This window comes from Culex quinquefasciatus, chromosome 3, assembly GCF_015732765.1.
Source record: "Culex quinquefasciatus strain JHB chromosome 3, VPISU_Cqui_1.0_pri_paternal, whole genome shotgun sequence".
In the NCBI taxonomy this organism is placed as follows: domain Eukaryota; kingdom Metazoa; phylum Arthropoda; class Insecta; order Diptera; family Culicidae; genus Culex; species Culex quinquefasciatus.
Window position 1 is genome coordinate 45178495 of NC_051863.1, and position 21345 is coordinate 45199839.

At 36.5% G+C, this 21345-nt stretch overlaps 1 protein-coding gene across 1 annotated transcript in view; it reads left to right on the forward strand.

Annotated features, from left to right (window-relative positions):
- The window catches only part of LOC6053670 (organic cation transporter protein), a 59550-nt gene that overhangs the window by 23771 nt on the left and 14434 nt on the right, over window positions 1–21345 (forward strand). Inside the window, exon 2 of the mRNA XM_038262933.1 lies at window positions 15293–15698. Within this exon, the coding sequence (XP_038118861.1) occupies window positions 15293–15698 (406 nt within the window). The remainder of the gene's footprint in view (window positions 1–15292; window positions 15699–21345) is intronic.

A 21345-nucleotide genomic window follows, 5' to 3' on the forward strand; every position in this document is an offset into this window, starting at 1 on the left:
TCTTACCGAAAAATGCCTGCTCTGATTAAATTAGTCCATTTTGAATTTTTCCGTACAACTTCAAACCATCCTAATGGACAGCCCCCAAATTTGTACGTGTGAAGGCTTATTCAGACATGGGGAATCGATGAACAAAACCCAATACAAATATAAAAAAATACAACAAAAGTTGATTTGCGAATCTTTTATTAGGCCAAAAACGTATCTGGGCAATTCTCAACGAAATCGTTTTTTTTTTGTATTTTTCAATCCTACTGAAACTTTTTTGGTACCTTCGGTATGCCCAAAGAAGCCATTTTGCATGATTAGTTTGTCCGTACAATTTTCCATACAAATTTGGCAGCTGTCCATACAAAAATGGTATGAGAAAATTCAAATTTCTGAATCTTTTGAAGGAATTTTCTGATCGATTTGGTATCTTGGGTAAAGTTGTAGGTATGGATATGGACTTCACTGAAAAAAATGATACACGGTAATTAAAATTTTGGTGATTTTTTATTTAACTTTTTGTGACTAAAACTTGATTTGCAAAAACACTCTTTTTATTTTTTTTATTTTTTGATATGTTTTAGATGACAAAAAATGCCAACTTTTCAGAAATTTCCAGGTTGTGCAAAAAATCTTTGACCGAATTATGAATTTTTTAAACAATACTGATTTTTTCAAAAAATCGAAATATTGTTCGCAAAAATTTTTTCGTCTTCATTTTTCGATGTAAAATCAAATTTTCAATCAAAAAGTACTTTAGTGATATTTCGATAAAGTTTACCGTTTTCAAGTTAAATCCATTTTCAGATAACTTTTTTGAAAATAGTCGCAGTTTTAATTTTTTTTAAAATTAGTGCACAGGTTTGCCCACTTTTGAAAAAAATATTTTTGAAAAGCTGAGAAAATTTTCTATATTTTGCTTTTTTGAACTTTGTTGATACGACCCTTAGTTGCTGAAATGCAAAGGTTTAAAAACAGGAAAATTTATGTTTTCCAAGGCTCACCCAAACAACCCACCATTTTTTAATGTCAATATCTCAGCAACGATTAATCCGATTTCCGATGTTAAAATATGAAACATACGTGAAATTTTTCCGATCTTTTCGAATAAACTTATTTCAAGATTTTTAAATCAAGACTAACATTTTAAAAGGGCTTAATATTGAATGTTTAGTCCTTTTAAAATGTTTGTTTTGATTCATAAATTTTGAAAATATTTTTATTGAAAAGATCGGAAAATTTTTCGAAGGTTTCATAATTCAACATTGTAAATCGGACCATAAGTTGCTGAGATAAAGACGTTAGAAAATGGTGGGTTGTTTAAGTGATACTTGGAAAACATCAACATCATTTCATGTTTTTAAACCTTTGCATGGCAAAATCTCAGCAACTTAGGGTCGTAGCAACAAAGTTCAAAAAAGCAAAATATAGAGAATTTTCTCAGCTTTTCAAAACATTTTTTTCAAGACTGGGCAAACATGTGCATTAATTTAAAAAAATAAAAAACTGCGACTATTTCCAAAAAAGATACCTGAAAATAGATTTAACTCAAAAACGGTGTACTTTATCAAAATTTCACTGCAGTACTCTTTGATTGCAAATTTGATTTTACATCGAAAAATGAAGTTGCAAAATTTTTGCGACCGGTATTTCGATTTTTTTTTAATTCAAAAATTCATAACACGGTCAATGATTTTTTGCACAACCTGGAAATGTCTGAAAAGTTGTCTCCTAAAACGTATCAGAAAATGAAAAAAAATAATGTTTTTTTTTTGCAAATCAAGTTTTAGTGACAAAAAGTTTAATAAAAAATCATCAAAAAAAATTTAACTGTGTATCAAAATGTCAGTGAAGACCAAAACCATACCTACAACTTTGCCGAAAACACCAAATCGATCAAGAAATTCCTTCAAAAGATACAAATTTTTGAATTTTCATACATCATTTTTGTATGGACAGCTGCCAAATTTGTATGGAAAATTATATGGACAAACTAATGATGCAAAATGGCTTCTTTGGGCATACCAAAGGCACCAAAAAAGTTTCAGTCGGATTAAAAAATACAAAAAAATCGAATGACCGAAATCTGAGAGAACTGCTTATCTTATGAGCCATAAAATACAAGCAAATTTTTTGAAAGAACAATAACTTTTTTGAAAAAATGGGTTATAACCCGAAAAATAAATGTTGCCAAAAAATATTTGAATGTAAATAATGAAGAATAATCGTGAAAATTTAAAATCGAGACTTTCATTTGAAATGGGATTACTGATGAATTTTTGGTCCTTCTTTAAATATTTTCAAGATTTTTTTTATAAACATTGAGATGAGATGAGTAAAATATTGTTGCATGTACTTCTGTGTGGCTCAAAAGATGCCTTTTTGCAAATTTCAAATATAAATTTGATTATCAATGCCGGAAAAAAATCAAAGTTTATTGGACTTGATACTTGACGATTTATTTTTTGCCTCCCCATTTAATGAATCATCATTAACAAATCTTAACCATGTCATGGTCTAATATTAAAAAGCATGTCAAAAAAACTATATTTTAGTCGCACCGAAAATATTCATTTCTGATAAATATATCAATCCTTTAAGTCGTTGCCGCAATAGGTCAACAAACGGGGTAGGAACTCAGTCATCAGTCAGTCGTGGGAAGGCGCACAACTTCCTGATTGTGCCCGTACTGCAAAACGAATGTTCCGACAACAAAACGCGTTGAAGTCTCTCTCACAGTCGACAGTTCCGTTTGTTTGCCGACTCCTTGCGTGCGCGAATCTTTTTTGTTGCTCCCTGCAAGGAAGCGTTACATTGCACAGTTAAAAAAAATTAAGGATCAAACATTGGACTACATATTTGCAAAATTTTATTTCAAAATACATATTTTGAACACTTTGAGGAAAAACTCTAGCTTTATTAACTGTCCAATAATCGCGCGAACTAAAGTTGACGACCTAGATCAATGAACAACTCTTTTTTATTTACCTTTCACCCATATATTTATAACTCTCGTGTTGCGAATAAAAAAAAAGTTGTTATTCTGGTTAAACTGGATCGGGGCAAAGGATCAACAAGGAACAAGACGAACGTTTAGGGGAGACAAGGTTTAATTGTTACTGCAAAATAGTTTGATCGACAATTTATTAATAGCTTATTTTTAAGCGTAATCTGACTCGATTACCGGCAAAAAATATTTGAATGCTCATGTGACAAAAGTTTTATTTTAAGAAAAACTGATAAAACTTTGAAAACAGCGAAATACCAAACTTTTCTCGGTTTACAACCTTACCAACTCCCCTAAAGTGGCCGGATTTTGTTGACCACAGTTCGCTCTTCGGAAGTAACAAAGCGTAACAGACAAAACATAAAAAAGTCTGTGACATTGAACTTAACTCGTGCCGTGATCCGGTATTCGCGACAGGTCTGTCGAACTCTTCAGGCAATATTTCAGGAATCGGAAGTTTCACGTACTTTAGTGCGTTTCAATTAGAGATCCTATCGAAAGATCTCGATCTTAGATTGCCTCAATTACATCCACAAAGTGGAGAGCAATTAACGAGGTTTGAATTTAAACGCACTAAGACGATGTATTGTGTGTGGGCCCGAATAGTCCCCTCGATCTGGTTGCGCACCAGACGCAGCCTTCGAGTGACAGTGCATGGACGCAGCCAAATGGATCTGACAGTTCGTGGGTCAGAGTCAGCGGTCGGCCTCTTTCATTAGCCAACCGTCGAGTAGGTTGGTCGGCACGCTGCGGGAAATCAACCTCTCCACAATGGCGAATCCTGCCTGGAGAGCGATTATTTTGTTTTTTTTTCTCGTTTTGGCTCTAGTGTTTTTGGTTTTCGGTGTACCCCCAGCGTGACAGGTGAGTGAAATTAAAATGGAGATCAGTGAGTTGTTTTTTTCGGCTGTGGAGGGGGATCGACCGATTGCTGCTCAAAAGCTGAATGTGTGTTAAGCAGTCACACTGAGAGCGTGAACTTTCGGCTGAAATTTTTGATTTCTGCGACATTTGCATGGTTTGCTTTGCTGTGGTTGAGGAATGTGAAGACGGAAACGAAAGAGTGGGAGACTGGAAAAAGCTGAACTGCAAGAAAGAGAAAGAAAATTTATTTTGACACTTATTTTGAAGTGATGTCAGATTTTCAATGTCTGTACAATATCCGTGATTTTGTCTGCAAATCCCGATTTAGGAATTTTAAAGACTGCTCTTTCTGCTTTGTAATTTAAGCTCTCGGTAACTATAAATACCACTAAATATAGAAGATTAAAATGTGGGCTGTGTAAAAAACGGTCAAAGTTTTCTTTTTCCTTTTTCCGGAGAAAAGAAGGAGTTGGCCTGTGAATGTCACCCATTCCTGACGGAGAGATGGCTTGTGAATAACCACTGAATAGGCCTGGCGAAGAGGAGGCTTGTGGATGTTCACTGAATAGGCCTGGCGAAAAGGAGGCTTGTGAATATCCACTGAATAGGCCTGGCAGAGAGATGGCTTGTTGATGTTCACTGAATAGGCCTGGCGAAAAGGAGGCTTGTGAATATCCACTGAATAGGCCTGGCGAAGAGATGGCTTGTGGATGTTCACTGAATAGGCCTGACGAAGAGGAGGCTTGTGGATATCCACTGAAAAGGCCTGGCGGAGAGATGGCTTGTGAATATCCACTGAATAGGCCTGGCGAAGAGGAGGCTTGTGGATGTTCACTGAATAGGCCTGGCGAAGAGGTGGCTTGTGAATATCCACTGAATAGGCCTGGGAGAGAGATGGCTTGTGGATGTTCACTGAATAGGCCTGGCGAAGAGGAGGCTTGTGAATATCCACTGAATAGGCCTGGCAGAGAGATGGCTTGTGGATGTTCACTGAATAGGCCTGGTAGAGAGATGGCTTGTGGATGTTCACTGAATAGGCCTGACGAAGAGGAGGCTTGTGAATATCCACTGAATAGGCCTGGCGAAGAGGAGGCTTGTGTATATCCACTGAATAGGCCTGGCGGAGAGTTGGCTTGTGGATGTTCACTGAATAGGCCTGGCGAAGAGGAGGCTTGTGAATATCCACTGAATAGGCCTGGCAGAGAGATGGCTTGTGGATGTTCACTGAATAGGCCTGACGAAGAGGAGGCTTGTGGATGTTCACTGAATAGGCCTGGCAGAGAGATGGCTTGTGGATGTTCACTGAATAGGCCTGGCGAAGAGGAGGCTTGTGAATATCCACTGAATAGGCCTGGCGGAGAGATGGCTTGTGAATATCCACTGAAAAGGCCCGGGGAAGAAGAGGTTTGTGGATGTTCACTGAATATGCCTGGCATGAAATCGCAGAAAGAAAGGATAAAGAACACGTTTTCAAAATATGAAAATATGTACCAAAAAAGGGAAAAATGTTTGTTGGCATCATGGAGAACACATCGAAATAAGTTAAGGATATAAATTTGTATTACTTTTTAATATGCAAATTTTAAAGATTTTAGGGATTAACAGAATATATATAGGCAAAAAAAGTGTTTGCATGTCTGTTGAGGCAGATAGAAAAAATGTTATTGGATTGTTAGTGGTTTCCGGGAACGGAAATTAACATGTAGCAGGATTAGCAAGAGTTGGTGCTTGTCAAAATAAATGTTTGTTTATGAGCGTCAACATTCTACGTAATCATAACTTATTGAGGCACTGATTATTTTAGAGAAGGGGGAAGATGTGTGGGCCCGAATAGTCCCCTCGATCTGGTTGCGCACCAGACGCAGCCTTCGAGTGACAGTGCATGGACGCAGCCAAATGGATCTGACAGTTCGTGGGTCAGAGTCAGCGGTCGGCCTCTTTCATTAGCCAACCGTCGAGTAGGTTGGTCGGCACGCTGCGGGAAATCAACCTCTCCACATATTGTAGAATTATGAAACTGGTATTCAAATATAGATCGTAAAGTGCATATCTAGGAAAACTCGACTCAAAGGATGGAGGCGTCGTCTAAAGAACGAATTCCCATGATGCAATCGTCTCGATGGATTTCATGATGTAAAAATATCACTACAACAATGTTTTTTAATTAGTGGAATGATCCAGTTGCTTATAAATGGGATCAGAACATTGTTACTGATAAATAATTTCCTGTGCAGTTTGAACATAAGTTCCAAAAGTTACACAATGTAAATTAATCAATAAGCTCATTCGCTATTCTGTTATTTGCGTCAACTTTCACTTATTTAGAGAATATTGAACTTTTTTTTTACAGAAAAGCTACAAAAAAAACTAACATATTCCACCTATGCGGTTGGAGCCTTCCTAACTCATTACCAACAATGGGTGATATGATGGGGTTGGACACAAATTTCATTTATTTATTAGATCCACAATAAAAATGTACATGAATTTCAAATAAGTGGCCATATCTCGACAGGGTTGCCAGATCTTGATTGATTTGATTTGATTGATTTTTTTTATTCGGTAGGAAAAGCCACCAAAGCAGTAGCACCAAAAACCTACATCGTTTTAATACAATATACAATAAATTTTAGTGTTTACAATTAACTTTTAAATATCCGGTCAAACTCCATTGGTTTCCACCTGTGAAGGAGTTTGGTTGATCCTGGCAATAGAAATCTGAAATGATATAAAAAAAGTGCATAGATTATGGCGATAAAGACAAAAATCTTCAATGTTTTGGACTCGTTGGAAAAGTTTTTTGATAACCTAACCAATGATGGGTCGGATGGTGGATCCGGACATAGTTTACATACATTTAAGTGTGATCCGGCTTCCAAAAAGTACATAGATATCATTTAAGTTAACATAACTTAAGACAGCGACGTGCGCTCTAAAGGCAACGTTGCGTGCCTCGAGTTGTTTGACGGATGGAGGTGGAAGAGACCTCCAAGACGGATGATTTCCAACTCATCCCCGGAAATCGGAAGCAGAAGAAGACCCCTGAGATCACCGGAGCTGTCGTCGGAGAAGGAAAAGTGGAACAGAATATGCTCAATAACAACAAGTTCAGCCCGCTAGCGGAAAACGAAAACAACAACAATGCCAGCCCAGCAGGAGGAGGAGACGCCCCGGCGGTTCCACCACCCGGTCAGTCGGTAGGTAAACAAAAGCAACCACCTTTGGTGGTGAAGAACACCACGGAGTTTTACAAGCTCGTGGCGATAGTGGAAAGTTTTAAATTTGGTTTCAACCCGATTTACAAACTAACCCGATTTGGAACCAAAGTGACCTGCTTCTCTGTCAAAGATTTTGACAAGTTGCAGGAGCTTCTCAAGAGGAAGAAAGTGGAATTCTACACCTACGAACGACGGAGCGAACGAAACCATCGGGTGGTTCTTCGTGGTTTGCCTGATGAACTGAAACCGGATGAGGTCAAGTACCTGCTGAAGAGGGATCTCATGCTGGACGCGCTGGAGGTGCATGTCATCAAGCGGAAGGCAAAGTATACCGTGAACGAAACTCCGTACATTGTGGTCTTCCCCAAGGGATACACCAATCTGAAGAAGCTCTCGGCAATGAAGGTTGTGGCAAGCACTATCATCCGGTGGTAGGCATACCGGAACAAGCGACCGAACGTGACCCAGTGCAGGAACTGCTTGCAGCTGGGCCATGGAACCAGAAACTGCCACCTCAAAGGGAGGTGCAACAACTGTGGGGATCCCCACAAGACGGACGAGTGCAAAGTCCAAGAAGCAGAGCCGAAGCGGTGTGCTAACTGCTCTGGAGCCTACGAAGCCACGGACCGCAGCTGCCCCAAGCGGGCGGACTTCATCCGGAGGCGCCAGCAGGCGTCGAAACCGAAACCGCCGGCAAGGAAGGCGGAGAAGCAAGGTTCAGCAGTTTCGGCGTTTACGCCGGCGGAGTTCCCTCCGCTGCCGGGCGCAGTTCCGGTTGGAAAATCGAGAATCACCCTCGGCCCGCAGGAAGCAACCAAGGTGGCACCCGAGACGGTGGAGCCACGGAGGAGGAAGCCGGAGAGGTGTTCTACAGTTCGGTTGAGCTGTAGGGTATTTTCTCCGAATACATCGGCAGGTTCAAGACCTGCAAGACCAAGTAACCCTCGTCAGTTACATGATCTCCAAGTATGGATTGTATGGAGTTTTTTTTATTTTTATTATATATTAGATTTAAAACCGATCCTCGGTCCCAACCTGGTCGTAGCAACTAAAAGGACTTAATAAAAAAAAGTTTTGAATAAAATAAAAAAAGTCTGTAGGTAGTTTGATTTTTTTTATTCATAACTTATTTTATTTATAACGTAAATGAAGGAAAGGCACCAACTACTTAGAGGTGGATTAAGTAACGTTTTTTATGCGTCTACTTGCAATTATTTAGATAATTTGGATCGGAAACATCAAAAATAAAGTTATTTTAGCCCCTCGATGAAGTATTTCAATTCATCTAAATGTCAGGAAAGGGCCTTCTTTCATGCATGGTTCCATGGTGCCAAATATCAGACTTGATGATTTTTAATCGTAATCACCGTGCATACTTTCAACATTTTTTTGTCCCTGATTTTTTGGTACAATTTTGAGGGTGACTTACACATAACATTATACGGTTTCATCTGAATAAAAAAATAAGCTTCATTGGGGTTTAAAAACATCTTTAATATGATTTTTTTCCTAAAAAAACTAATTATACGGATTTTTACTGTTTGGAGCTAGGAGCTCAAAACAAGTTTCAAGGATGTTATTTTTATTTTCTCAGTTTTAACCTTAAAAAAACATTTTTTTAAATAAAAAAAGAATTGTAAGCTAGCTTTAAAAACAGTTGAAAATTTAATTGAACCCGGGCAGACGATAAAAACAAAATTCATACCATTTCAATAACAAATACTGTTAAAATAACGGAAAGTGTTATGGAATCTTTTTGACAAAATCATTTTTGCATATGGGTTCAATAACAGTTTATGTTATCATTACAAAATTTGTAATTGGTTTGGAATAACATTTTTTGTTATGAAAGAATACCTTCAACTGTTATTGGGATGATCGGGTTAGTTGTTAAAATAACAAAAAAAATTAATAACAAAAATAACAACCCAATAACAAAAAAAATCACAACGACGAATAACAAATCCTGTTATAAATAACATATATAATGTTTTTGGCCTAGTATTTTCAAATATCAAAAAAAAAAATCCCATATTATTTCCGTCTGCTCGGGAATCAACTCCTTTTGGTGACTTGAACACATTTCAACCAAGTCAATATGTTTATTAGCCATTCCATCAATTATTAGGGATCGTTTCTAAATGGTCATAGAGTTTCGGCTTTTTATTACGTATTTCATTGTGACTTATTTGTTTTGATCATAAAGTAACAAACAAATTGACTATTCAAAGGCTTCTATAACAACAAATCGTGTTCAATAGTTTATGGCACAGAAAACAAATAATTTGAACTTTATCTGCTATGATACAATCAACCCATAAAAAAAACGTCACGTCCTAAAGTCGATGGAATCACCCCTAGAACCGTTTCCCGTTCGACCTTGGCCATCGCAATACGATTCATTTATTTTTTAAAACACGAACGCAATTCGAATCGGCATAACAATTAGGCAAAGTATAAAAATAAACAACAACACACAAACCGTAACATAAAAAAATAAAAATAAAAATCAACCAAACTGTATCGATTTAAATGACGGAGCGCCGCCCGTCGCGTGTGGCTTCTCCACCACCAGACCGGGCAGTTATTTAAATCGAGCGCCTAACGAACGGTGAACTGGCGTATTTATCGGTTGATTACGCACCTTCCTCGACGAACGGAACCGGCTCCGGTCAGCGCCGTGTCGCGGCGGCGTACGGTGTGTGTAGTAAATTAAAATTCAAAGGATTGCGGTGGCAATAACAGTTGCAGGCAAAAAAAAGTAGCTTTGATTGACACCGAGTGTGGTGGTTCACCTAGCAGGGTGCTTTGGATGTTTACTTAAATTTTATGAAACGGTTTCTGAAATGAGGATAACCCGAGCATGGGTAAATAACAAGGGAAATGCGTAATAATACCTTTCTCTGGTATCAATACCAAATTTTGGTATTTCTGGACCCTTTAAAATTTGTCTTAAGGATTATGCAAGAGCAAAATGTGGTATCATACCAATTTAAGGTATTGTTTTGATATTGCAAAATTGCAGAATTTGTCAATGATCGAATACCACATTTTGGTATTCTTTTGGTATTACAGTAATTTATCAAATTCCTCGGAAACTATGGGAAAATTTTGACCAATTTTGACAAAATAATTATTTTGCACTAAAATGATGTGTCAAAACGAATGCTTTCATTGAAAACCGGAAATTTCAAACTTAACTTTAAACATTTTTGATATACCCCCTACAAAAATGACTTGAAATTGTGGAAAATTTTCTAAGTCATGATGGCACATTTTGGTATTATTTTGGTATTAAAGTGTTTTATCGAATTCCTCTGAAACTATGGGAAAATGTTGACCAATTTTGAAAAAATAATTAAATTTGCGCTAAAATGATGTCTCAAAGCAAACGCTTTAATTGAAAACAGGAAATTTCAAACATGATTTTAAACATTTTTGATATACCCCCTAAAGAAATGACTTGAAATTGTGGAAAATTTTCTAAGTCAGGATGCCACATTTTGGTATTGAAAGGTTTCATCAATTTTCTCTGAAACTAAGGGAAATTTTTTAAAAATTTTGACGAGATAATTAATTTAGCGCTAAAATTACTTGAAATCCAAAAATGTTAAAGATGATTTAAAAAATTTGTGTGGTATACCCACAAATATTTTTTTCAAAAACGTTGAAATTTTCCTAAGTCGGGATAACCAAATACTTTGAAAAACGAGTACCAAAATATGATTTTCCAAGGGCGCGGGAATACCTAAAAATAAAACCATGGCAATATCAAGTTTTGGTATTCAAGCAAATTTCAAAAATCCAGAAGACCTCAACTTAGTATTGAAATGGTTCTATTTTGTGGTATTATTTTACCTTTGGAATAACGTGGTTTGGTATTGTTGTGCCCTTCCACATTCAAGACTTTGGTATGATTTCATGGTATTTTACCATCTATTACTGGGCAACCAAGGGCACATTTTGGTCGCTGTTATTTGCCCAAGTAATACCAAAATTTGGTATTCCCGTGTTATTTACCCCTGCTCGGGAAGTATGCTAGTTTTTCAAAAATCTTGTTGAGAATGTATTTTTTATACAGATGAGTTGAGTACAGTCGGGTTATTTTGCCCTAAAACAGGAAATGATTTCCCCTTATATCATTTGTCTGGCTATGATAAAAACAACTGTTTTAGTCCACATTTGTCCACATGAATTTTCTCATTAATTTGAAGTCTAAAGTCTCTATCTAAATTGTAAGTTACAACCAAGACAACTCAGCCAAAAATTGATCGAGTCTGGATTGTAACTTAAAAAATGACGACTTACCTTTCAAAATTGCTATACCGAATTAAACTACAGTACTTATTTGATAACTGGGCTGAGAACATAGCCCAGTTATCGAATGCTGCTCGTTAACTGGGTTGATCGAAAATTGACGAGAGAAACGTCAATGCATTATATTTTCTTTAAAAAAAAACTGTTGTTACTGTTTGTTTACATTTGTCGAGCGCCCAGTTAAAAAACAACCCGGAACTAAAAATGTAAATAAATATTTTTTTGAGAGTTATTTTAACAAACAACTTATTGTGGGGCAAGACGACCATATGCGGAAAAGGAACAATCCAAGGGTTTTTTTAAAGGTCTCTGCCAACTCACACAGCAGTTGCCCCGACCGCTCTTCGATTTGCGTGAAACTTTGTCCTTAGGAGTAACTTTCGTCGCTGATCACAAATCCGAGGTCCGTTTTTCGATATCACGTGACGGAGGGGCACGGGTCCCCCACAGACCATTCTGCACCTCTGGGTCGAGTTTCAAAATATTTGCCGGCAGAAATTTCGAATACGGTCAGTTTTAGTGTTTCGAGTAGAAATTAAGGAGAAATCACATGTAAAATGCGTAGGAAATGAGCAAAGTTTCAATGTTTCAACTCCAAACATTAGTGGTCATGGTTTTACATTGTATTAACATGTAGCAGAATGATATAAAAACGATTTACAGCACTTACTTAGCCGGATTAAGCCTAAGTCAAGTGACTTAGGTATATAATTTACAAGTTTATACCTTAATATTTAAAAAAACTCCTACATCAAGGAATTTTAAGTCAATGAAAACTATATTGCACAAAAATAACTTAAAATGGGGTGACTTTGAGCCTAGGGGTGACATTGTACCAAATTTAACGATTTTATAATAGCCAGATAGCTTAACAACAAGCTCGATAAGCTTTAATTGCAAAGTATAATCGTTGCAAATATTGTTCTAAGATTATGTTGTCCTCTGGCATAAAAAGTTCAATAACTAAGAAACATTAAAAAAATAGATAAAGCTTTAGTTTCGTAAGCCTTACCGTTTGACCCCGCCAAGGGTTTAGGACACAAGTCACATTGAAAACTTACATCGCCTGTACATACTTGACTATACCGGTTTCGGTGTTAGAGTGTTGAACGTGGTTGCCTCTCACCCCAGTTTGGCTGGTAATGTTGTAAAGCGAACAATTTGATTTGATTTGATATTTAACTGTACTATTTTCATGTTTTCATAAGATATGCCAAGCTTGTTAAAAGATTTATTGTGTTTTCACATTGGGCAGAAGTAGGATTTGTTTTGATGAATACATTATTAGTGAACGTTCTTGATTATTAATATTATGTTTTATTGAATCCTAACTATGAGTGTATCAACATTATTTTATTCAATTATGAAATGTTATTTTATTTTATGACGATAACTGCAATGTTGGAAAATAATTGGTTGGTTTGAAATAACTTTTGCTAAGTATAATCATTACACAGGACAACAAAAATATATGAGCTAAATGATAGCTGGAGTCACTAGCGTGCACAGGGTGGGGCAACATGAGGCAACTGCCCCACCATCCACAGAAATTTGTTCTAAATTTGGTCAGGGGTTATCCACAAATGACGTATTTTTCAAAACGTGCATATTATTGCCCCACCTTCCTCAAAGAGCTGGGCACGCTAGTGGCTGGAGTACTCTCCGGATTTCATTCGCAAGGTGAATTTGCGTAGCAATATCATCAAATTTCTTTGTGGGAACATAAATAGATCAAATTAATCCATCTACAAATAAATAAATTAACATAAAATTCAAGCTTATCAAAGCAATCTTTATGCGTTTATTGGTACAATGTCACCCCTAGACTCAAAGTCACCTCATTTTAAGTAATTTTTGTGCAATCTAGTTTTCCTTGACTTAAAATTCCTTGATGTAGGAGTTTTTTTTAATATTAAGGTATAAACTTGTAAATTATATATCTAAGTCACTTGACTTAGGCTTAATTCGGCTAAGTCAGTGCTGTAAATCGTTTTTATATCATTCTGCTACATGTTAATACAATGTAAAACCATGACCACTAATGTTTTGGAGTTGAAACATTGAAACTTTGCTCATTTCCTACGCATTTTACATGTGATTTCTCCTTAATTTCTACTCGAAACACTAAAACTGACCGTATTCGAAATTTCTGCCGGCAAATATTTTGAAACTCGGCCCAGAGGTGCAGAATGGGCCCAGGAACCATGTCCAATCATTTGTTTGGGTGGAATTTTTTTTTCATAATAACGGTCTGTGGGGGACCCGTGAGGGGCGGTACGACCCCTTCCATTTTTGAACATGCGAAAAAAGCGGTGTTTTTCAATAATTTGCAGCCTGAAACGGTGATGAGATATAAATTTGGTGTCAAAGGGACTTTTATGTAAAATTAGACGCCCGATTTGATGGCGTACTCAGATTTCCGAAAAAAACGAATTTTTCATCGAAAAAACACTAAAAATGTTTTAAAAACTCTCCCATTTTCCGTTACTTGACTGTAAAAAATTTTGTAACATGTTATGGGAAATTTAATGTACTTTTCGAATCTTCATTAACCCAGAAGGGTCATTTTTTCATCTGAAAAAAAAAATCATTTTAAAATATCGTGTTTTTTCTAACTTTGCACGGTTATTTTTAGAGTGTAATAATGTTCTACAAAGTTGTAGATCAGACAATTACAAAAAACTGATATATATACATAAGGGGTTTACTTGTAAACATCACGAGTTATCGCGATTTTACGAAAAAAAAAGTTTTGAAAAAGTTGGTCGTCGTCGATCATGGCCGTTCATCGTCACCCGCGACAGACACGGACGACGAAACAAAAAGAAACACAAAAAGTATTTTTTCAAAACTTTTTTTCGTAAAATCGCGATAACTCGTGATGTTTATTAGCAAACTCCCTATGTTCATATATCAAAATTTTTGTAATTGTCTGCTCTACAACTTTTTAGAACATTATTGTACTCTAAAAAAATAACCCCGCTAAGTTAGAAAAACACGAAATTTTTAAAATGAATAATTTTGTTCTAAATAAAAAAATAACCCTTCTGGGTCAATGTAGATTCGAAAAGTACATTAAATTTCCCATAAAATTACATGTTCCAAATTTTTTTTTACAGTAGAGTAAAAGAAAATGGAGTTTTCAAAACTTTTAAGGTGTTTTTTTTTCGATAAAAAATACGTTTTTTCGGAATTCTGAGTACGCCATCAAATCGGGCGTCCAATTTTAAATAAAAGTCCCTTTGACACCAAATTTCTATCTCATCACCGTTTCAGGCTGCAAATCGCCCCTTCGTCACGAGATATAAAAAACGGACCTCGGATTCGTGATCAGGGACAAAAGTTACCCCTTAGGACGAAGCTTCACGCAAATCGGAAAGGGGTCGGGGCAACTTTTCTCGATTTCGTGTGAGTTGGTAGAGATTTACTCTTAACCAAATTGTAAAGCAGACAAAAACAAAAAAAAATGATATAGAAAAACAAGGAGTTTGTGTGTATTCTTCACGAGTTATCAGAATTTTACAAAAAAAGTTTTTTGAAAAAATGATGATTTGAACCATTTTTCATCAGGTTTTCGAATTTTAAACCTCTAAAATTCGATCGTGTGCTTTTGGAAGTTTTTTTTCGAAAAGTTCAGCCAATTTTGCATAAGATTTTTGGACGATAGAAATAAGGAAAAATGTACAAAATTTGCCGATTGCAAATCTTTTCCAAATTTGTGTTACCAAGTAAACATGCTTTATTCATCATGTATTCTTCCGACAATACTTCAGCCCGTATTCACTGCTTCCGACAACTAGCCTAGCTGGTATGAGCTGGTTATGGACAATCAAGCACATTAATCACACTTTATTTTGTTTAATATCTTCACCTTCCTTTATTTATTTTTTGCTCCCAGGCAGCATCCCGCGACTTTTGGTGCGCCCGTCCCGCCCACCTCCGGTCGGTTCCGGTGGACCTATGGCGCAACCTGACGCAGCCCAACGGAGCGCAGTGTTCCCAGCTGAACGTGCCGTACGAGCAGCTGACCGCGGACGGGTTCGCCGGGTACTTTGCCTCGATGAACGTGTCCGAGCAGTTCGAGCAGGTCAGCTGTGCGGCGTACGAGTTCGATGGAACCATTTTCGGTCAGACGGTCATTGCCGAGTTCGGGCTGGTGTGTGACCGGGCCAGGATGATGAGTATCGTGGAGATGTGCTTTTTGGCGGGGGCCGCCATGGGCAGTGTTGGCAGCGGCTGGATTTCGGACCAGTTTGGCCGACGGCACACGCTGATGTTCTTCGCGTTGATTCAAGCCATTACAGGTGAGTCGAGTCGATTCGAGTTGGGTTGGGGATGGGATGGGCAATCACGGACACCAAGCTTGTTTAAGGTTGGACAAATTGCTTGGTGGAGAACAATAGAAGAGGAGGTCGTGCCGCGTGCCGATGCGGACGGTATTCTCAATTAATAAAGAAAACAACTCTAAACAGCCCTAACTGCAGGCAAAATACCCCAAGTTCTAGACGAGCTGCAAACATCACGTTTCAAGCGGACACTAATCGGTTTTAAATGGTGGCTCAAGGTGAGAACGACGGTGACACAGTGCACTTCTGGCACGGAGCGATATCGCTAAAGTGTTGTTTTATGAGAGCATGCTTGGAATGTAAACAGCAATAACGCCGGAGATAACCGACCGTGTGATCGACAAAGGAGCGGTTTAGGTACAATGCCACTGACTCCGTCACCAACCAATATGATCGTGAACGAGATCATCCGTAGATAAAAAGTAGGGTAGGGTAGTCATCAATGAGACACTTTTGGTTTTCAACTTTCAAAGATTTTTCTCATTTTTTCATCAGCATGTTTTAATGAGCTTTTTGTTGCATTTTCTTTCTTTTAATGTGTTCTAACATTGACCAAAATATGAGATCGATCCGACATCTACAGCCAGAGTTATTCAACTGTCTCATTGTAGACGCAAGTGGCAGGAACAATGAGACAGCTGGGGAACAATGAGACACACTACGAAAATCAAGATTTTTCTAGTAAAACATCATGTTTATGTATTGTTCCATTGCAGGTGACTTGCCTTGAACATTTTAGAGCAATTTTGCCAGCATGAAACTTTAATTAACAAAAGTTATACTAAAAAGTATTTAAATTTTGTAAAATTCGTATATTTATACCAAATAACTTTGTATTTTTGGTTAAATGAAGTTAAAACTCTATAAATATGCCAAAAATCATTTTTAATACATGTTTTGAAAAATTTCGATCGATTTTGAAAAGTTTAATGAAGAAAAATCAAAGTGTCTCATTGTTACCCATGAGATGAAATGAGTGGGGAACAATGAGACAGTTCTGGATTCTGGGTATATTCTAAATTTTGGTCAAACCTAATGAAAGGACATTGTAGCCCAACTCAATCCCTATGGAACGTCGAAAGAAATTTGAAGAAATATTAGTTTTGGTGTAAATGGCAGCCTACGAGCGAAAAAGTATTTTTTGTCCATAATTTACTTTTACACCCCAGAATCAAACATTTATGAATAACTTTTCAAGGGAGCGTCGATAACCAAAGCCACTATTATGGCAGACGTGTATCCAGTAGACATACTTTTCCCCCAAATATGAGCCTGATTGGTTGAAACTACGACTTGTGAGAGCCATTTTATCATTGTTCCCCGTGTCTCATTGATGACTACTCTACCCTAAGCAGCTTGGGAAGAGAGCAGTTCGTGAGATTATTTGGCATTTCATGGAATCTTTCCACATGAATTGTTTAAAATATGGTCAGAATCGAAACTATTTTTAAAAATATAGAAATAATTATTTAAGTCTTTAATCAGCCCAAAAATCTACATCAGATTAAAATTTCAAACTCCCAACACTTGATACCTTCCGCACTTTCACCCCCAATCACGATTATTGCATTTGAACAAAAACTGTGAGTTACCTACATCCGTAATAGTTTAATCGAAACATACCACCCAGGAAATTTCGTTCACAACAGCTTCCAGAGGAGATAACACTCACAACGTACTCTTCAAACCCGCCGCCATCGTCGTCGTCGTAGTTGACGTCGGCAAATCAAATTATATGTTGTAGCTGGCACCCAGCAGAATCCCCCCTGTTGCACGACGATGATCAAATCAATTTGCCGCCACTTAAACTTTGGTTTTAGCCGAAGCTAGCTTGCTAAGTACCCATTTTGGTTGCGATTTGCGACGACGTTCCTCCGAGAAACGCCATGTAGTGTGAACTAATGTCATAGCAAAATTACGATACAAGTTTCAAGTCGGAAGAAACGACCCCCATTGTCGACATTCTACTGATGCACAGAGTGGCAGGAGCAGCACACTACAAATTGAGTTGGTATCTCTACTTATCAACTCGAGAGGCGCACAGTTTTAGAAACGTCGGTGACATGACCTGCACGAGCGGGTTGATCGGATGTACGCGGTTTATTCGAGAGGCACCTGATCAGTTTAGGGATGGAAATGGCATTTTTGATGGTTTGTCCATGTGTTTGCTTTGATCGAAGCAAATCTTTGAAAGCAAATGTGAAGAATGACTCAAATTAGGGGAAATATACCCATTTTAATCACTCTAAGCCGTTCGACCAATTCTCATCACTTTTGCCGTTTTCCGCTATTAAATCAACTTTTTCAGATGTATGAACAATGGAGAGTTGCTTGCTCACTTTTATTTGAGCTATTTATCACTTTGGAACAGTCAAAAACACTTTATGAAAGCTGTAATTCATGATCAAAGTGCTGATAGGCCGATAATAGAAATAGGCTGAGAAAGGGTATAGTTCCCCTAGATGTAAAACTTACCCAACATACCTTCAAAGGGTTTTAGGTGACTCTCAATATCCTGAAATCTTATACATTTTCAATCAAAATTTTAGGGCATTAGCTTAACAAAACTGTTCTGTAAAATTAGATCAGGAGCTCGAATTTGAATTTGGTCGAAAATAAATGTTGTGGGCCTTTTGCAAATGTTGAGGTTGAAATTTAAAAAAAAATCTTCGAAGGATCATATCGTCAGATTCACATTTTCACACATTTTTTGAGTAATATTACTCAAAAAATGTATAATATTCAACCTACCAAATTTTAAACAATCCAAAATTCAACTTTTTTCTTCAGTGCAGAATATAGGATTTTTTCTCAAAACCTCGCTCCACAAGCTGAATATTGTTCCTTGAGCTATTTAAGGACTCTGGGTCAAATATGAGCAGTATCATTTACTCATTGATACTCGAAGGTGAAGTTTGCATGGAAAAAATTGAAAAAATGTATGGAAAACTCAACTTTCTTACGGTTTGATCTGCACGGTGCGCAACTTCCATCCAAATATTCCCAAAAGTGAGATTCTTATTCAAAATTTAATAATCACCAACTTTGTATAACATCCCAATGCTGTGAAACTCGATCCTGAAAAGTTATTAGCGATTTAAAATAGTCATTTTTGTAAGAAAAACATTTTTATCACCAACTTTAGGCTCGGGTATCAATAGGTTAATCTCAACCAATTTCGCTAAAAATTTGCACAGATGCTTAAAATAACCCAAAAAACCGCTTTCCACTTGTGGAGCAAGGGGTCAGTTTTTTCTGGGCACCCTACTGTTTACTTAAAAAATGAGTTTTTGTGAACGTGAACAATGTTCATGACATTGGGAACATCTTTTCATAGCATTTCATAGCATAGTATAGCATTACGAGTGTACCAAGCTGTAGGGGGCACCACAGTGGTTAATTCAATATTCTCTATTGTTGTCCGGAGGAAATATTTTCAACTTTCATAGTGCAACATTCAAAGATGCACTATAACAGTTGACCAGTTTTTGCATATTCTTGCTGACGTTTAGATTGTTCACGTTTACGCAAACTATTTTTTGTGTATTAAGGTTAGAGTGTCAAATTTCCCGTCCGGGAAAAAATCCCGGGGATTCCCGGGATTTCCCAAAAAAATATTTCCCGTTTCCCGAGAAATCTACAAATTCAACTGGAAGTATACATTTTCCTTGCTTTTGGCAACAATGTTTTGAAATATACTGTGAATTTGATAGGATTTCATTTATTTTTAAAACATGTACTGGAGAAGACCACACAAAGTCCATGCACGTTTTTTGAAAAAAGGTGTTTTTTCAGCGGTGTTTAAAATAATAGATCCGTTAAAAAATCTTAGTTTGAATTCCGGGGTGATTTTGATAGTCATAGTTTTCCTGGTTAAAATCAGATTTAATGTGTTCAAATTTTATTTTTTCGTCAAATATGCTATCACTAAGGTTGTGATACAGTTTTCAAGAAAAAAAATAAACGTTTTAATTTAGTTAACTAAGTTTATAAGCTTTTTAACAAAATGCATACATATATTTGTTAAAAAGTCTGAATTATCGATTAATATTGCATTTTAAAGTGAATTTGAAGCACGAATCAAAAGTTTTCACATTTTGTATGAAATTTGTTCAAATGAAAATGCTTATATATTTTGAGATTTTTTTTAATCATATTTCAAAAATTCATAATATTTATTATTCACAAACTTATTCTATCTTCTCCTAGTGCCAAACTATCCAAAGAATCTAAAATTGCATTCCGTTTTCCGATTCAAAATAATGTTCAGTGAGAAAACCTTGACACTTTGAGAAGATTAAAATAATGCTATTCATCGACATTTTCTTAATTATAGTTAACTAACTTTTTCAACTTTTCATAATTTAATAAAAAGTTCTTCTTGAGGTTCTTTGAACACTTCTCTACCACGGTCAGAATGATTCCTCACGTATTTAATTTGTACTGTTCATTTTGTGGAAAATTGTCAAACCTATCACAGCCACCCCGTTTTAAGGTACAAAAAAATAATAAAAGTGAGAGAATCTAAATAGATTTTATTCCTTTCAGTCTACTGTTCCTATTGAACTGTAAATCATTAAATTTCATTTCAAGGTTTAACTCAGATAATATTTATTTCTGAAGTTTGCCCAACTGGTAAAAGATCTTGCTTATTTGTTGCAATGATCAGAATTGAGATTTGTCGAACAATTTTGTTTACCGTGACCAAATTGGATGAATTTTTCAAAGAGGATTGTGCAAGATGTGTTTGTTTAATAGTATTCGAGAAACTACAGTTTGAAGATATAAATTTATGAAGCACACTGGTGCTATCACGGGCATAACAGGGTTAAATATGAAAACAAAGTGTAATTTAATCCACTTTTTGCACTATGAAATTTTGTCATTTATTTGGCTGAATACCGTGTAACAAAAATCATACCATAAATGAAACCATAAAAATTCATTACAAAAAACTTTGCAGCTTATGATTGGTGTCCAAAAAAGCAAACATATTTCAAAAACTCGCTTTATGAAATAGTGTTTCATGATAAAAAGCACGAGACGTTAGATTTTTAAGGCAAAGATTATCTATTGATTCACAGACCAGTAAGACTTGTTCTGGGATAAGTTATTCGCCATGAAAAAACATAAATTTTGTGTAAATGTTATTCTTAAACAGATTCATTCAAACTGGTCACTGAGACTGAAATGTTATGATTGTGCAGCATGGATTGACACTTTCGAAACAGTTTGATTTGATTCTCAACATATTTTTTAATTTGGTACAATGTAAAGTGCAGCATTTAAAATTAGAACATTGATGAACTTTCTTAAAGTTGTATGATTTTTACAAACAGATAAGCCATTAATTGTTCCTCATACTCATTTTGACCGTTCTATACAATTTTGTTGCAAAATATTAATCAGAAACAGGATCAGAATAATTTGTTGAAAATGTCCTGTTTCCCATGAATTTTGTAACCCCGGGAAATTGGAAATTTCATTAAACCCATCTTTGACCGTAAACTCCAGTTGACGGTACGTTGCCAAATTAAAAAGCCAGAAATGTAGGATCCCCAAACTCCCTGTTTAATATACAAGGAAGCATTCAATAAATATCCAT